At 35.9% G+C, this 17,334-nt stretch overlaps 1 protein-coding gene across 2 annotated transcripts in view; it reads left to right on the top strand.

The window, feature by feature from the left end:
• AP4E1 (adaptor related protein complex 4 subunit epsilon 1) overlaps positions 1 to 17,334 on the top strand; it is a 59,508-nt gene that overhangs the window by 10,757 nt on the left and 31,417 nt on the right. The window contains exons 4-8 of one of the 2 annotated variants that reach the window (XM_039237130.1): positions 708 to 781; positions 2,006 to 2,127; positions 5,346 to 5,505; positions 8,068 to 8,234; positions 11,545 to 11,618. In XM_039237130.1, the coding sequence (XP_039093061.1) occupies positions 708 to 781; positions 2,006 to 2,127; positions 5,346 to 5,505; positions 8,068 to 8,234; positions 11,545 to 11,618 (597 nt within the window). The remainder of the gene's footprint in view (positions 1 to 707; positions 782 to 2,005; positions 2,128 to 5,345; positions 5,506 to 8,067; positions 8,235 to 11,544; positions 11,619 to 17,334) is intronic. The other variant, XM_039237131.1, reaches the window with a different exon arrangement.

Raw genomic sequence — 17,334 nt, 5'->3', positions numbered from 1 at the left:
CAGTCTGAAGAGTGTCAAAAAAATGACATGGAGTATCCATGACACTCCATATACATGGCGTTTGTCATAGTGTTAATGTATTTACTTAATCCTAAGATGTACTTTTTTGTTTTAATATTATTGAAATAAAAATGCTTATTTAAATCAAGTACATTTAATGTTGTAGACAACGTTTCTTTCCTCAACAACTGTTATTCCTTCAATAGTGTATCTTTAATAAGAAAATAGGGTATGGCGTTGGCTTAATATGTGATTTTCATCATATGGATTGGTATAGGTAGCTTATTCAATAATAAGAAATAGTAACTCACTAGTAACTGTAGTAACTATTAGTCTTTATATAGTTATTTTTGGCTATAGGATAGAAAATGTAATGTTTTAATTGATTGTGTAGTGATATGTACAGAAGATAGAAGGCATATATTTCTAATGTCATTTATTAGACTTTAAAGTTGGTAAATATATCCTCTTTTTCATTTCAGGGATATCCTGTGAAATACAAAATTCTGAAAGATTTCAGGATAAAGAACACCTGAAATCTTCCTGAAGTTTTTGAACTTCATATTTTGCAATCTGTTTTTATAGTTACCTATGGCTGTTATGTTTGACACTTAAATTTTGGAATATATTATTGCTTTGTTTAACTTTTCCTGGGAAAAGTCATTTTTGACAGGTAATAATGAGACTTTTCCCCTCAAATTTTATAGGTTATTTGGCTGTTTCTTTATTTCTACATGAAAATCATGAACTGTTGCTTCTCCTTGTGAATACAGTTGTAAAGGTACTGTATTATATGTTGGTTAATATGAAGTCTTAAGTTATTCCTGCAGGCTTCTGACATTTCACCTCTATCATACTGAGTTAGACATTTTTGGAAGAAGGGAGGCTTACAGAATGGGCTTAGAAAGATCATTTAGATCAGTTTCTGAGTTTGTAAAATGAGGCTAATAGTAGAACTTCACCAAACACTGTGTTAAAGTAGAAAGTAGTTGTTCCTGCCGCTCTTACTGTTTAATTTAAAAGCAGATCTCTAGGGGGTACCTGAGTGGCTCAGTGGGTTAAGGATCTGACTCTTGATCTCAGCTCAGGTCTTGATCTCAGGATTGTGAGTTCAAGCCCAGTGTTGGCTCCATGCTAGGTGTGGCACCTACTTAAAAAAAAAAAAAAAAAAAAGCAAGCAAGCCAGCAATCAGGCAGGTCTCCAGACCTTTAGTCAGATGTACTTTTCTGACTGTTGTCTTTTTTTCAGGATCTGTTCTAAAAGGATATAGATATAAACTGAATAATTGAAGTCTTTCAAATTCTAAAAAACATTTTTAAGGAGAATAGGGTATAATTGGGTAACTGAAAGTTACAGTTAATAAAAATACAGTGTAATCCACACGGTGTTCTTTCCTGTTAAACTTTTGATCAAAATTAGGAATGAAGTGTAATCAAATTGTTGAGCTCTTCCATGTGTATCTGGATGTGTGACTCTGTGTATGTGAATGTATAAGGGGTACTTTCTAAATTTTAAGTTACGTACTCTATTAAGGTTAGTAGTAGCTTAATTTTTTCCAGACTTTCCAAAATGTATTTTTTAGGTTCTATTTGAATGATTTATAAACTTTGTGCCTATGTAAGTATATATGAACACAGGCATTGTATGCAATCTAGAATTATTTCCTTTTAAACTTGTACTCATGATTAATAAGAAAAAAATTCAAAGACCTGTTTTGTTGTTAGTTTAGAAAAGTTTTAAATGCTGTAGTAAAGGAGACTACTTTGGGTCAGTGTCAGAACAGAAATACCGTTTTCTTTTGGATCAGTTGCTTTTTGGCTACATGTATCTAATTGACTCTCTTAACTGAAATGAAACAGGGATATTCCCGAGGTAAACCTGAATGTACACATTGGTTATAAAGTTAGTAGAAAACTATAAAGTATGTAGGACCATTGCAGTGTTGAACTCACCCTCGTTTCAAAACGTGCACTGAATGTTTTGTTTGCTTATTGATTATGTCAGGACTTGCAGAGCACTAACCTGGTAGAGGTATGCATGGCACTTACTGTCGTCAGCCAGATATTCCCTCGAGAAATGATTCCAGCTGTTCTCCCATTAATTGAAGATAAACTCCAGCATTCTAAGTAAGTAAATTCCTTTTGGATATGTGTCTATACTATATGTTTCAAAACAAAACTTTATACTAAACAATTTATTATAACTTTAACTTAATGCTGCCAGGGTAGAGGATAGATTTTGCCTGCCACATCCAATGCAGAAATCCCTGATAGCATCGTCCCTCATTTTATGTGGGTTTGGGAAAATGTTAGGCAGCTTTCTAAAGTTAAACCAAGAGGCAGTGAAGTTCAGTGTTAGGAATCTGTGGCTTTTCTCCCAGTTCTACCACTAACCAGCAGTGGTCCTGTTTTTCCTTTGACTGTGGGGTTGGTTGAGACATGTTGTTTTGAGGATAAAGTGAAATAATGGAAAAAATTTGGCAGTGGTTCAAGTGCTGTGAATGCAGAGCTTCAGTGTACGGGGGATGCTTTCATGGCAAAACTGTACTATTTAGATTCTGTTTTATAACAAAATATATTCAATAAACCTTACCTTGTAGTATTTTGCTAATCTTACATTGTAAGGAAACTTCCTTAACTCTCTCCTTATCAGCTTGACTTTTTTTTTTTCCTCCAAGATTTAATTTTAATTCAACGTAGTTAACATATAGTGTAGTATTGGTTTCAGGAGTAGGATTTAGTGATTTATCACTTACATATAATACCTGGTGCTCACCCCAAGTGACCTCCTTAATGCCTGGCACCCATTTAGCCCATACCCCTACCCAGGTTCCCTCCAGCATCCCTCAGCTTGAGCTTGACCTACCTTTTCATTAATAATTTTGTTTTATTGTGTTATTTTGTTTTTGTTTTGTTTTTGACAAGCCCTTTAACTTTATAACCTTTAGAGTTAGGAACAGTTTGCAATCCTTTTCTTTTCTTTCTTTCTTTTTTTGGTATTATAATATTTTAGTTATACACACATTCTTTTTTTTTAATTAAAAATTTTTCAGGGGCGCCTGGGTGGCTCAGTTGGTTAAGCTTCTGACTTTGGCTCAGGTCATGATCTCACAATTTGTGGGTTCGATCCCCGCGTCGGGCTCTGTGCTGACAGCTCAGAGCCTGGAGCCTGCTTCAGATTCTGTGTCTCCCTCTCTGTCTGACTCTCCCCTGCTCATGCTATGTCTCTCTCAGAAATAATAAAAAAAAATAAAAATTAAAAAAAGAAATTTTGGACCACGAAACTTCTAGCTAAAATGATAGCTTTTACTAAGAATTATGGAATAACTTCATAGGTTTTTCAGACTTGTTTTAATGTTTTGTTTATGTCAAATCTGTCTTCAGAACAAATTATAGATATAAACAATTAATTACTGGAAATAAAATACTAGTTTTAGTTAGATAATTACAGGTTGATCTGATCATAGCACAGCATTATTTTTATGTAATTTTTCCATACTCCTACTGTTTTGTGGTAATTGTACTTACTGACCCTTTGTTTGAAATCCTTCTGAGAACTGAATTTTTTCCTTATTGCTTCCCATGTACTCTGATTTCAAATCCTGGCGTCTCCTGTCTTCTGCCAGTTAGACTTTTTGAAACTCTGCTTCTGTATTTATGGCCATAACTAACTCCATGCTGAAGAATTTGGGTCAGAGCTATAGGTAGGCTGGTAGATATCACAAAGAAGATGTGGCTTGGACTTGACTTTTGAGTTTCACCATGCCAGACCGAGAATCCCAATCCAGTTCTCTTGATGTCATTTGTTAGTACCACCACATAGGGCCAGGGCCAGGGATTCCTGAACCTGTTCAGGATTTGTTTTCTTTTATCTCACCTCATTTACCTACTCTCTCTTAGAACTGATATTAGTTAACACTCAATAGCAATACATTGAGATGTAGTTTACAGTCACCATGGTATTAATACTACTGGCAAATCTGTTGTTAATCTACTTTTTTTTTCTGTATAAAAATAATTTTCCATCAGGGCATAGTTTGCCTAGGAAGGTAGTGAGTTGCTTGTTAATGGGATGTAGCAGAAGCTGGAGGACATTTGTTAGGAATTTTCTAAAAGGTATTCTCTCTCTTTTTTTTTTTTTTTTAAGTTTATTTATTTATTTGGGAGAGACAAGAGAACACAAGTCACGGAGGGGCAGAGAGAGAGGGAGAGAGAATCCCAAGCAGTCTCTGCATTGTCAGCATGGAGCCCGATGTGGGGCTCAAATTCACAAAACCGTGAGATTGTGACCTGAGCCAAAATCAAGAGTTGGATGCTTAACTCACTAAGCCACCCAGGTGCCCCATAAAAAGTATTCTTGATTAGAACACAGGAGATTGGACCGAATAATTTCAGTTTTGAGATTTTATGATTTAGTTAACAGAAATATATATTAAGAAACCCTAATAGTAAATACTTTAGTTTTGTGACATTTGCTTCTGTTATGAGCACTGCCAGCATACCCTGCAAATACATTTAGAAATAGGCATGAGTGAGAATAACAAGGAATATACTAACTTGGAAATTAAATTATGAACATAGGATAGTGACTTGTTATTTTGTTTCTTGTGTGCTAGATATTATCTATTCAAAATTAAGTGTAAGACTAAAGTATACTTTCTTCTTCATTGTAATGACATTTCTGAAACGTGAGCTGGAAAAGGGGAGGAGTAACATTATTAATGTGAGTCTTCCTCTCTATTGCCCTGGCTCTCCAAAGTATTTGGAGTATGCTTGCCCATGGTACAAAAGAAGAAATATTTAAGGGTAGAATGTTAATGGATTTTATTAATTTTTTAAATAAAATATTAATGAAATAATATAATAAAGCAAAATAAAAATATAAAAATGTTATAGTACATATTAATGTATTAATATCAATATTGATAAAGATACTGTATAAGATTACTGGCCAGAGTTACTTCTTACAGGTTTAAACTGTTGATTCTTTTCCCAGTTTCTAGAGAGATGGCTTTCAAAAAGTGGAATTAGGGAATTAAGGAGTTTATTTATCTTTCTTGTTTGTTCTGGTTTCAAAAGTAATACATACTTGTTACCAAAAATTCTGTAACTAAAGAAGTATATAACATGGGCAGTTAAAGTCTTTTTTTAGGTCTTGCCCCTGGAGATGACTACTCTTTATAGTCTGGCGGATTAGAATATAGACATTAACAATAAGTGTATAATTCTTTCTTTCTTTTTATATTAAGGTAATAGCTGATATTTTGAAATCTTTTGTATAATCTTTTCAAGCTAAATGCCTGTTGATTCAGATGGTTTGTTTAGATTTTATTTTTTCTCTTTAGGGAGATTATACGAAGAAAAGCTGTTCTGGCATTATATAAATTCCATCTCATTGCTCCTAATCAAGTACAGCATATCCATATTAAGTTTCGGAAAGCACTTTGTGACAGAGATGTTGGGGTCATGGCTGCTTCTTTGCACATATACTTTAGGATGATTAAGGTACGTTGGAAATTTCAGGAGGTACTGACTAGTTGCCATTAGAAAAATGTAATTATGGAATAAAAAGAACTCACATTTTTCAGTAAAATGTTTAATTAACATGTTAAGTTTTTATGGACTTTTTAATAGTAATTTTTGCAAGTTGTTGATAACATGAGTTATAGGCACATTACAGAATTAGTCTTTTTTTTTTAATCCCTAAGTGTTTTGTGTTACTAAAGAAGCATGGGAAAATGGTAGCTATGGAAGATGATTGAAATTTGCTGATGGGTGATTTTTTAAGCAGTGACTTTCTTTTATACGACTTCATAAGAGGCATAAGAGCTTATTGAAATGAGGAGAGCTGGTGGAGGTTGTGCTTTATATTGATACTGTGTCAGATGAGAAAGGAATATTGGGGACATTCTCTGCATGGTGATATGAGTTTATACTAATTGAGCCCCAGTGCTTTGCCTGAAACCCTTTATATTTCATGTGAGATACTTCATGATGAGTACCACAAAACAAAATGGAATATGTTACTGAATTCAGTTTATAGGTACAGATCTAAAGGTTGTCTTCATATTTATGCATTGTGCTCCAAAATAGATTTGGTATAAATAGATACTTGATATGAAATCTTATTTTTCCTCTAACGTGTACTAAACTTTGAAAGAGCTAATATTTCTCTTCGAAAAATGTGTCCTTGATAGTGAAATAAAAATTACAATGAAGATTCTAATGTTTACTCTGAGGAATGTGTATTTAAATTCCCCAGTCTAAGAGATTAGTCAGATAGATAATCTAAGTACACTCACTCAGAAACACAGGTATGTTAAAATACAATAGGGTTAATTAATTTTTAAAAGGCAGATGCACTGATTTGGGGAGGTTTGATTAGTCTTGACTATGCCCTGTGCTCTTCTACTGAGAACACATTTATTTATTTTTATTTTATTTATTTATTTATTTATTTTTAATATTTTTTATTTATTTCTAGGAGAGAGAGAGAGAGACAGCGTGAGCAGGGGAGGGTCAGAGAGAGAGGGAGTCACAGACTGAAACAGGCTCCAGGCTCTGAGCTGGCAGTCGTCACAGAGCCCGACGCGGGGCTCGAACCCACGAACTGCGAGATCATGACCTAAGCGAAAGTCGGACGCTTAACCGACTGAGCCACCCAGGAGCCCCTTATTTATTTTTAATATTTTAATTATTTGAGAGAGAGAGAAAGTGCATGTGGGAGAATGGCAGATAGAGGGAGAGAAAGAATTCCTCTGCACTGTCAGTGCAGAGCCTGACATGGGACTCGACCATGAGATCATGACCTGAGCCAAAATCAAGAGTCCCACACTTCACCAACTGAGCCACCCAGGCGCCCCTATTTTTGGTCTTAAATTGCAGTTTGAAACTGTGCATAAGGTAACTAATGTGGCAGTACTTCACTAGTAGTTCTTGATTAGCCACCTAATGGACACTTGCTAATTCAATGTGTGGTTTAAAGATAGGGTTATATTAGCCAAAAATGGGGCCAATATTCACGTGTGCTAAGGAAATGAAATACAATGCAGACAGTAGAAATGATCACATTGGTGTATTGATTATGTGTATGAGAGAGGGAGAGAGAGAGAGAGAGAGATGGGTAGTGAGGGAAAGGATGTGAGAAATAAGGAGAAAAGAATAGGAAAAATATAGTTTAAGGGAAAGAACAGATTACTGTTTCTACTTCCTTACCTATTTCTCTATACTATGAAGATTTTGAAAAAATTATTTATTTATTAAGATTTTAATTTATTTTTTAAAAAGATATATATTTTTTCTTTTAAAGAGAGAGAGTGAGCGAGTGAGCAGGGAAGAGGGGTAGAGGGAGAGAGAGAGAATCCCAATCAGGTTCCATGCTCAGCATGGAGCCCAGAATGGGGCTTGATCCCATGATTTTGGGATTATAACCTGAGGTGAAATCAAGAGTTGGATGCTTAACTAATTGAGCCACCCAGGCGCCTCTCTTTTCACTTTTTGATTTAATTGCTGGTATTGTCTAACAAAAGTTCTGTATAAGATGTAATTATAAGAACTTATGAAATGTGATTAAGACTGTGTGGAGACAAATAGCAAATGGTGGAAGCTTTTTGGGGGATGATTCAACTTTGGATCAAGTAGCCAGAGTAGTTTTATCATGGAAGAAATTAAACAGATTATTGTTTTATTTTTATCTAAAAAATTTTCTAAATGTTTTTATTTTTGAGAGAGACAGAGACAGAGACCAAGTGCAAGCGGGGGAGGGGCAGAGAGAGAAGGAGACACAGAATTCAAAGCAGGCTCCAGGCTCTGAACTGTCAGTACAGAGTCCGACGCGGGGCTCGAACTTGTGAACCACAAGATCATAACCTGAGCTGAAGTCAGATGCTTAACCAGCTGAGCCACCCAGGTGCCCCTAAAGTACTGTTTTATTAAATATGAACATGCAACTCCTAAGTTAACATGTACTAAGTTAGATTCTGTATGGCACTTCAACTACGTCTATCTTATATTTGTTAAAGAGATTATTATTAATAGAAAGTTTTTTGTTTTGTGTTTTGGGTATAGGAGAATTCATCTGGCTATAAAGACTTGACGGGGAGTTTTGTAACAATTTTGAAGCAAGTAGTTGGAGGAAAGCTCCCAGTAGATTTCAATTACCATAGTGTGCCAGCACCATGGTTGCAAATCCAGCTCTTGAGAATACTAGGACTTCTAGGAAAAGACGATCAAAGGTAAACTATTCTAAGCAAACTTGATACCCTGATAGCCTGTCACCTAGAAATTTCATAAGTCAGATTCTCCCAATGTTTAATTGGCTTAATAATGATATATAAATCACTGTAAGAAATATAAAATAGGTTGCTGGGATCATTCTGGCTCTCTGCTTATCTAATCCTGCTCCTAGGGAAAGGTGCCTCTGAAGCTTCATGTCTTTCCTGAAGCCTTCTTAAACATTCTAATTTAGGGGTTTGGAAACTTCTGTGAAGGGCCAGATAATAAATATTTGATGCTTTGTGGGCTGTATGTTGTCTGTTGAAGCCCGCTGTTGTATAACTTAAAACAGTCATAGATAATATGTAATGAATGAACACTACTGTATTCCAAAAAAAATTTTTTATGAACATTAAAACTTGAATTTCATATAATCTTTGTGTCATGAAATATTATTCTTTTTATTTTTTTCCCCATTTAAAAATGTAAAAACCATGCTTAGCCTGCAGCCATACATAAACAAACATCTAACCAGGATAGGCCTGGAGACAATAGTTTGCTGACTCTTGCTCTAGTTGGATGTGAGTGTTTCATCTTAATTCATTTGTCTTAATTACTCTTTTAGCTAATGCTTTATATTAAACTTTTTATGGGTGTCTTTTCGATTATGTATATTTCTTGTAACTTCTTATTTTGTCATAGTTTTTCTTTTTTTATGTTTATTTTTTGAAAGAGAGAGGCAGAGTGCGAGTGGGGGAGAGGCAGAGAGAGAGAGGGAGACAAAGAATCCAAAGAAGGCTTCAGGCTTTGAGCTTTCAGCACAGAGCCCAAGATGGGGCTTGAACTCATGAACCGTGAGATCATGACCTGAGCTGAAGTCAGATGCTTAACTGACTGAGCCACCCAGGTGCCCTTGTTTTGTCATGGTTTTTAAACTTCCCAGAAAGTTTCAAGAGTAGATCAAGAAGCTTCCTTCTAACTTTTACCTAGGGTCATCAGTGATTTTCATTTGTCTTACTGTTCTTTCTCTTTCTATGTATATATTGCATATATGCACACATACTACATTTTTTTTTTTCTGAACTGTGCAAGGACAAGTCCAACTAGATTTTAGTTCACTTGAGAGCAAGGACCATGGCTTGAGACCTTGATATTTTTCTGTCTTAAGAAAATATTTGCTAGTCAGTGTTCTGACTTTATGATATCTGGTTTTCTTCTATGCGGTAGGGTACCTTGTAATTCTTTAGCCCAGCTTTACAATGGGATTGTCTTCTAGGCTGTGGCTCCCGGTGATGCCTTGTCAGTGTCATGTCAGTGTCCCTCTGCCTGTGAACTCCTGATGAGAGCTAGTTGGACTGTATCACTTTTGATATTGCTATGTCGTTTTTTCTGTGTTTCTGACTCTAAATTCCTAGGTCAAAAAACTGGAGGTGATGGGAGTAGATGCACACATTAGAAATGTTTGCCCTAATTTTATTTTATATAATCCAGCCTACCCTATGGCATAGCTCTAGTTGGGAGTGCACTGGAATTCTGTTTTAAAATCACAAATTTCATAGTAATGCATCCAGATCTCACGAGTCTAAAAAGGTCCAGTCACAATATATTTTCGTGAAGTAACTTTGGAGGCTTTTAGTGAATTTACTAAATTCATTAACTCATTATCTTCCTTCTTTCCTTTATGAATGAATTTGGGGAATACATACAAAGTTACAAAGAACACATACAATGGGAGAGCTTACCTCCAGAGAGCTCAGTTGAATAGAATTCGGCTCAAGGAAATGAATAAAGAGTGGAACTCTTATGGTGTTGGGGAACATTAGAATATCTTCTCCTTTGTTGTCCCAACTCTGAGATTTTATGTTAACACAAATCTTGTATTTCTTAAGACATGGTTAGTCCAGTGTGGCAAAGTAAAAATGGTATTTTATAACAGGATTCTAATGTATTTATTATCCATGCTGCTGAAGAGAGCACAGGATTCTAATGTATTTAATTAAAAGAGTTAATTTAGTGGAAAAGTCTTATATTTATATTCTTTTATATCTCCTGTTTGGATATTTCCTTGTGTTTTATAGCATTCTTCTTAGGTTTTTCCTGTTTGGCTTGATCATGTCTGCACACATTTCTATATTTTTATGTGGTTAATCATGACTCTTACGCCAGACATCAGCTTTTAAAATTGAGAAACTAGACTGTAATCTAGGTGTCGTATTACCGAATTTGGGGGACGGGTTGTAATGTCTGCTATGTGGTATTGTCTGGAAAAAGTGCTTACACAATAAAATGAGGGATTTTAGAATATGGTTCTGGATTCTCAAAGGATTGTTATACTTCATTCAAGACAGAATAAAAGTTCATACACTTGAAATTAAAATTTTCTAGCTGTATATTTAGAAAAACATTTTCTGAAAAAGATGTAACATACATCTGATGTCATTTGTATGGCCCCAGGTTATTTTGATCCTTTTGTTTGTTTTACAGTGTAGTTTCTCTGCAAGACTACTGTGTGTGTTCTGTGTTGATGGTAGTTTTTTTTTTTCCCTATTGTTGCTTTTTGAATTTGTAAAAGAGAGACAGAAATGCCAGTTGAGAAGCCATTGTTTCACACAAGCCTCTTGGAGACGACTTTTCTAGATTTCAAGACAGAGTGCTTTACAAAGCTCTTTCTTTCTTCTTCCTTCCTTCCTTCCTTCCTTCCTTCCTTCCTTCCTTCCTTCCTTCCTTCCTTCCTTCCAGGCACTGCATTTTCTTACAGTATCTACTTAAACCCAGCTCCCATAACTGTAATCAGTGACCATAAAGACATAAGAATGGTATAAACCTGTTTTACAAAAGATAATTTCTTTATAGCTAACATAAATGAAAGTTAAACTTTCCTCCAGAAAACCTGGTGCTGCTCAAATAAAGAGTAGCGTTTGAATACTTTTAAAAAACTATTTGGTTAAAAATTGTCTGGTATAATCTGGATGTGTGAGATATTACTGTAGTAAGGTGAAACAGGCAGAAATATTTTAATGCAAATAAAATTATAATAGGTAGTGTGTTTAGCCAAACAAAAACCTGATTCGTATACTAGGTACAGGTAAAGAGTTGATTGACTTATGTATATCTCTCCATTGACAAGTCAACTTTGATAAAGCAGAAATTAAACTCATGAAAAAGAGCACATGGAATCTTGAAGAAGTGAAATTTCCATAACTTCATAAAATGAATTTTTTTCACTTCTTTTCTGTAGATCCTCAGTTTTAAAGAGAGAGACGTTAGAAAAACTGTTTTATTGAGTTATAATACTGTAATTCTACTGCAAATAAAATATCTTTTAAACAGGACAAGTGAATTAATGTATGATGTTCTTGATGAATCCTTACGAAGAGCCGAGTTAAATCACAATGTCACATATGGTAGGTAACATACATAAATGTTACTCTAATGATTGACGGTGTTTTTCAGCATGATAGCAAAATGTGTGTTAGAATACTATAAATTCCAATAGAATTTTATGTTAATTTTTAAGGTGGTTCTTTGGGTTATTATTTTTCAGTACAAGCATTAGATAACTAATAGAAATAATGGCATTATTTTATATGTTGATCTAAATTCATTATTAAAATTATCTCTCTTTTTAAAATATTTTAAGAGAAATTATCTTTCTATTGAAAATATTCATGAAACATCTAATTGACTGTGAAGATAACCTGTATAAGTAATACAGCTGTGAATAAAACAGTTATCATTGATTACATTATCATTGATCTCACAGACTGTATAGATGATAAATGGAAAGGCACAGGTGGTGTAAATGTTACAAAGGAGAGTTACTCCTTTGTATGAAAGAATATAGCAGCTATGGGAGAATATAGCAGTTAGTCTTAAATGAGAGGGAGAACAAGGAAGGTTTAAGAAGAGAACTGAAGGAAGGATAGGATATAGACAAAACATATAGGATACATATATGGAATAACAACATATTGCTCTGTGAGGAGACAGTAGTTATATGTTATGTACAATTTTAAAGTAATTTAGTGATAGGAGATGAGTAATTTGGGGGAGAGGGGAGAGGACTGAGAAAAGTTACCAAATAACTTCCAATCTTAATAGCGAGAGGGAGGAACTGTTAGTTTGTTGATTAGTTTGAAAAAGCTCAGTAAAGACAATGAAGTATTTGGAAATATTCAGAGGCAAAGTAAAAATAGTTTGAATTTTGCATGCTATAGAGAAAAATAAGAGGCACTGAGAGATTAACTCAAATGAGAAGTCATTCCTTTATCTGGTAAAATACTGTGAAGTAGGGGATAAAGACTATCCTTTTTTTTTAGACAGTGGTAAACTGTGAATCTTTAAGAACAATGATTGTAGAAATGTGGGATGGACTAGAGGGCAGAAATTGTAGTAGTTTAACTGTAAGAGAAGTGTTTGACGAAGATGGAGTTGGGAATAAGGAGAAAGAATTGCATGTATGAGACTTATACAGGGATGACAATGCACATGATAGTGAATTGAGATGGTAAATTTTGGAGGATAGATTTATGTTTTGCATGTATAAATGGTAATTAAGGCAGTAAAAGTGGTTTATTCAGTTGTTCAACCAGTATTTATTGAAGGCTTACAAAACAAAAACTAGTTTTGTAAACTAGGTACAGATTGAGGGAAGAGTTTATGGATTTGTGTATTTCTCCATGATAAGTATGTGAGATTAAAAGGAGAATAAGATAGACACAGTCCCTGCCCTTATAAGTGTATAGTGTAATGAGCGGTTGATAGTATGTAGGATCCTGCTGTGTACTGAGAGGAGTCAGGCCAGAGATAAGGATGATCCTTCCTGACATGGGTTGTTTGGCTCCTAGCCGTCAGAAGACCCAGAGGAGTGTCAGAGTCTTTGCAGCCAGCAAAGTTAAAGTTTTGCTTGAGATATAATTAGTGTGCAGGATAAGAGTTTGAAAGACTCTCAAGGAAATCTGTTTAGAATCAGTTAAGGATCTGATTTTCTTTTTCTTGGACAATTTTTTTTTTGTAATTGACATTTCAGCTTTAATTTTTTTATTTTTTTGAATAGGTAATATATGCACATGGTTCAAAACTCAAAAGGTACAAAAAGGTATACAGTGAACAGTAAGTGTCCCTTTTGCCCTTACCACCTACCACCCAGTTCCCCTTCTTGGAGATAACCACGGTTATCTGTTCCTTTTGATTTGGAGAGTACTGTATACCTGAGGAAATATTTTTTAATGTTCTCCACTAGGACACCTTTCCCTTATTAACATTTCTGGGACCAACACCAATAATTCGTTTCTTTGTAGGCTGTCAGTCCAGTGTTTTACCTTGCCATGGAAACCTTACAGTTTCTGTTTTATTTATTTCCTTTATTAATCTTTCCATTGTTAGGCTTCCCCTCCATATTTGTATTGATACAGTTTATAACTTTGAGTGATTTTATCAAAGGTAGAATGTTCTCTAGTAATGCTAACATGAATATTTTATTGCTTAAGAATGTGAATTTTAAATTACGAACTTCATAAGGGAAGAGACTGTGTCTATCCCACTGTCTGGCACTAGGTTAATCAATGAGTAATACGTTTTAGTTGAATTGAAGGAAGAGAAAAACTACTTTACTTTTATCAGTTATCTGATTGGATTTTAGCCTTTATAGTTCCTAAATCATATTTTTATGAAAATCCCATTATTTTAACTAACCTTGGTGTTAAGACAAAATCTCATCAGAGACATTTATTGAGTACTGTTATGTGCCAGGCATTGTACAAAATGATAATAGAGGATATGAGGAGTGTAAATTTAATCTTTGCCTTCAAGGAATTTATGGTATAATGGGAGAACTAGCTTATTTTTGAAAGGATTATACCAGTATAAAGCAGAATACTATGGGGTGGTACAGGGAATAAATGTTACAGGATTCCAGTGGTGGTAGAGATCACAGTGGACCTGAAGACACACATAAAGGTTTATTGATATAATGGGACCCTGCCAGGTAGGTAGGTTACAGATAGCTAGAAGAGGGGTCTAGGTGGAGGGAACATGAGAAAAGGTGCAGAAGTGGGGATATTAAAAAGTGGGGTTATAAAAAGAGAAGATTGGCTTACCAGTCTGCATGGACAGTTATAGTGGGAGCAGTGGAAAGGCCATAGTGCAGAGGTCCTCTTGTGGCAGTCAAATGAGTTTGGGCTTTATACTGTATAAATCCAGAGATACGGAAGATTTTTGGGCAGGGTACTGATAAGATGAGAGTAACATTTGTAGTAAGCTATTTCGTAAGTTTTGGAGAATTATAGAAAATGGAGTACAAGGGACAGAACCATCAAAAATACATAGAAGTGTGTTTCCCTGTTTTTCCCACTTAATGGACACTATATATAAAATTAACATAAGACTCTGAAAGGTGGAGAAATGAAAACGGACTGGTTAGGACCTTGGGATGCGAGGAACGCACGGTGAGTGCCCTGGGTTTTCTTTTTGCCTTCTATTTCCTGCACTGGGTACTGGAGAGCCAGCAACCTGGAAACGCCAGCACTTGCAAACAAAAATGCTGCTGTCTAGCCAAAGGACTGACAAGAAAAGGGCAAGCTAGCAAGGTAGAAAACTTTTAGACGGTAGCCTCTCTCTTCCAGCCAGGCATCACACGTAATAAATTATGGACTCACTCATGTCAGAAAAGACTGAGTGGAGAGCCAGGATTTCCACCCTCACCAGGTGTAACCAGATTCTCACTGCTTCTGCTGGGCTCATGGTGGAGAAGCCCAAGAGGAAAGCCAGAATTTCATCCCTGCCAGGTGTCGGGAGTGGGGCATATCTCGCTTACACTGTCCGTGGAGGTGATGTGAGAAGCCTGGATTTCACATACCTAGGAATAGGGAGTTAATGAAGTACCTCTCCCCTCTTTGCTGGGGTGGTGTTAGGGGAAGCCTAGAAAGAGTTGGAGCTTTAACCACTGGTCAGGGAGACCCAGGCCACCCCATCAGTGTCAGTGGAGGCCATGTAAGGAGAGGTAATGAGGTGCCCCTTCCTTTCCGAGGCAGGATAGTATCAGCAGTTGCTCCCACCCCCCACCCAGAAGGACCGAGGATCTCCTCTTCTCCAGGTGTCAAAGGAAGCAGATGGAGAACTGGGACTTTCACCCCCATAGCGTGGTACCTACATTTCCCTGTCAGAGTGGTGTCAATAGATACTTAACTTATTTAATATGAAAGAAAAGTCTAGTCTGAAGGATAAGGTGTCAGTGAAATGTCTTCAAGTTTTGTATATAACCCAACCCCAAATACCTATGATAAAACCACAGTATCACAAATGTTGGTATGTTATTAATTTTCTATTTGGTAACTTTTACTTGATATTTTGATTAGGACCTGAATTGCTCTTGAAGAGAAAACAAAATTTCGCATTGTGCTTTTATGTTTAGAAATCCTCAGAAGTACCTTTTTTTTTTTTTTTTTTTTTTTAAGCCACTGCATAGGGGAGACACCAGGGTGGCTGCTGTTTCATTTATGGACTTATACTCAGATTTTTGGAGAGTTGGGGAATAAAGGGATTTAGCTATAGTGGAGAAGTTATTTAAAAATCTATTAAATTCATTTTTAGCTCATTTATGCACTAAGTTCATAAGTGCAATTTATCAGCTATTAATTTTACTTTTACTAGTTTATGAGCATCTAAATAAAAGTTTGGATTTTGGATGGGTAATGAGAAGCTTTTGTAGCAACACAGTTTGATAGCAGGAGAGTTCTGAATGGCAGGAATCTGTAAAGGAAACTGTCAGGACAGAAGATGGATCATCATGTTTTTAATCTTACTTAGTACTGGTCTATTAGTTCTGGGTTTGGCAAACTCTTTCTTTCATTTCTTTTTTTTTTTTTTTTTAAAGAAACCTCCAAAGGTGGTTTTATTTTTTTATTAATGTTTTATTTATTTCTAGGAGAGAGAGAGAGAGACAACGTGAGCAGGGGAGGGTCAGAGAGAGAGGGAGACACAGACTGAAACAGGCTCCAGGCTCTGAGCTGGCAGTCAGCACAGAGCCCAACGCGGGGCTCGAACCCACGAACCGCGAGATCGTGACCTAAGCAAAAGTCGGACGCTTAACCGACTAAGCCACCCAGGTGCCCCTCAAATTTATTTCTAAGAGAGAGAGGGAGACAGCATGAGCAGGGGAGGGTCAGAGAGAGAGGGAGACACAGAATCTGAAACAGGCTCCAGGCTCTAAGCTGGCTGTTAGCACAGAGCCCGATGCGGGGCTCAAACCCACAAACTGTGAGGTCATGACCTGAGTCGAAGTTGGATGCTCAACTGACCGAGCCACCCAGGCGCCCCAAACACTTTCTGAAAAGGGGGCCAGGTAGTAAATATTTTAGGCTTTGTAGGTAATACAGGTTTCTGTCATAAATTCTCCTTTGTTACTTTGTTTTTCTACGACCTTTAAAAAATGGAATTGTACACCTGAGACTCATATAATGTTATATGTCAATTATATCTCAAAAAAAAAAAAGTAAAAATTGTTCTTAGTTCACAGGCTTGCAAAAATAGGTCAAGGGATGGATTTAGTGGTAGTTTATCCGTTCCTGCCTTAGTTGGTCAGTCACTTGACTAAGCCTCTTTTTGTTTAGTTCATGAAGTCATAAAGTTAACTTTTTTCATGGCCAGAATAAGGACATTTTACAGCATAACATCTGAATTTACAGAGTATCTTTCTAGGTTCAACTAACTATCTTTGTAGGTTTTCTTTTAAAGTCAGTCCCCTTCCTAAAGAGAAATTTGTATTTCTGATTTATTTTCTCTCTTTCTCCTTCTATAGAAAAAGTTTTTATAAAGTTTTTTATACAAAGTTTATGTGTGAATCAGTTGATAGGCAACCTAACAGTAGAAAACCTAGCTGGTTGAATACTCAAGATCTATGTTGGACACAACAAAGTATCCGATTGTTTTGTTTTAAGCTTTAGGAAAGAGAAGAAATGGTTCTGTCAAGGACACCTGATACGCTTCAACTTGTAGGACTGTTAAGTCCGCTGAGTCTGTGCCTCACTTATACTGTGCTTCCATGGCACATGCAGGACTTGATACCACTCGTTCTTCTTTGTTTACCATCACAAAGCTCAGGCTCCTTGACTCAGGCTCTTT

This window comes from Hyaena hyaena, unplaced genomic scaffold (assembly GCF_003009895.1).
Source record: "Hyaena hyaena isolate Hyena2069 unplaced genomic scaffold, ASM300989v1 scaffold_120, whole genome shotgun sequence".
In the NCBI taxonomy this organism is placed as follows: Eukaryota; Metazoa; Chordata; class Mammalia; order Carnivora; family Hyaenidae; genus Hyaena; species Hyaena hyaena.
This window is presented reverse-complemented; position numbering and strand designations above follow the sequence as displayed.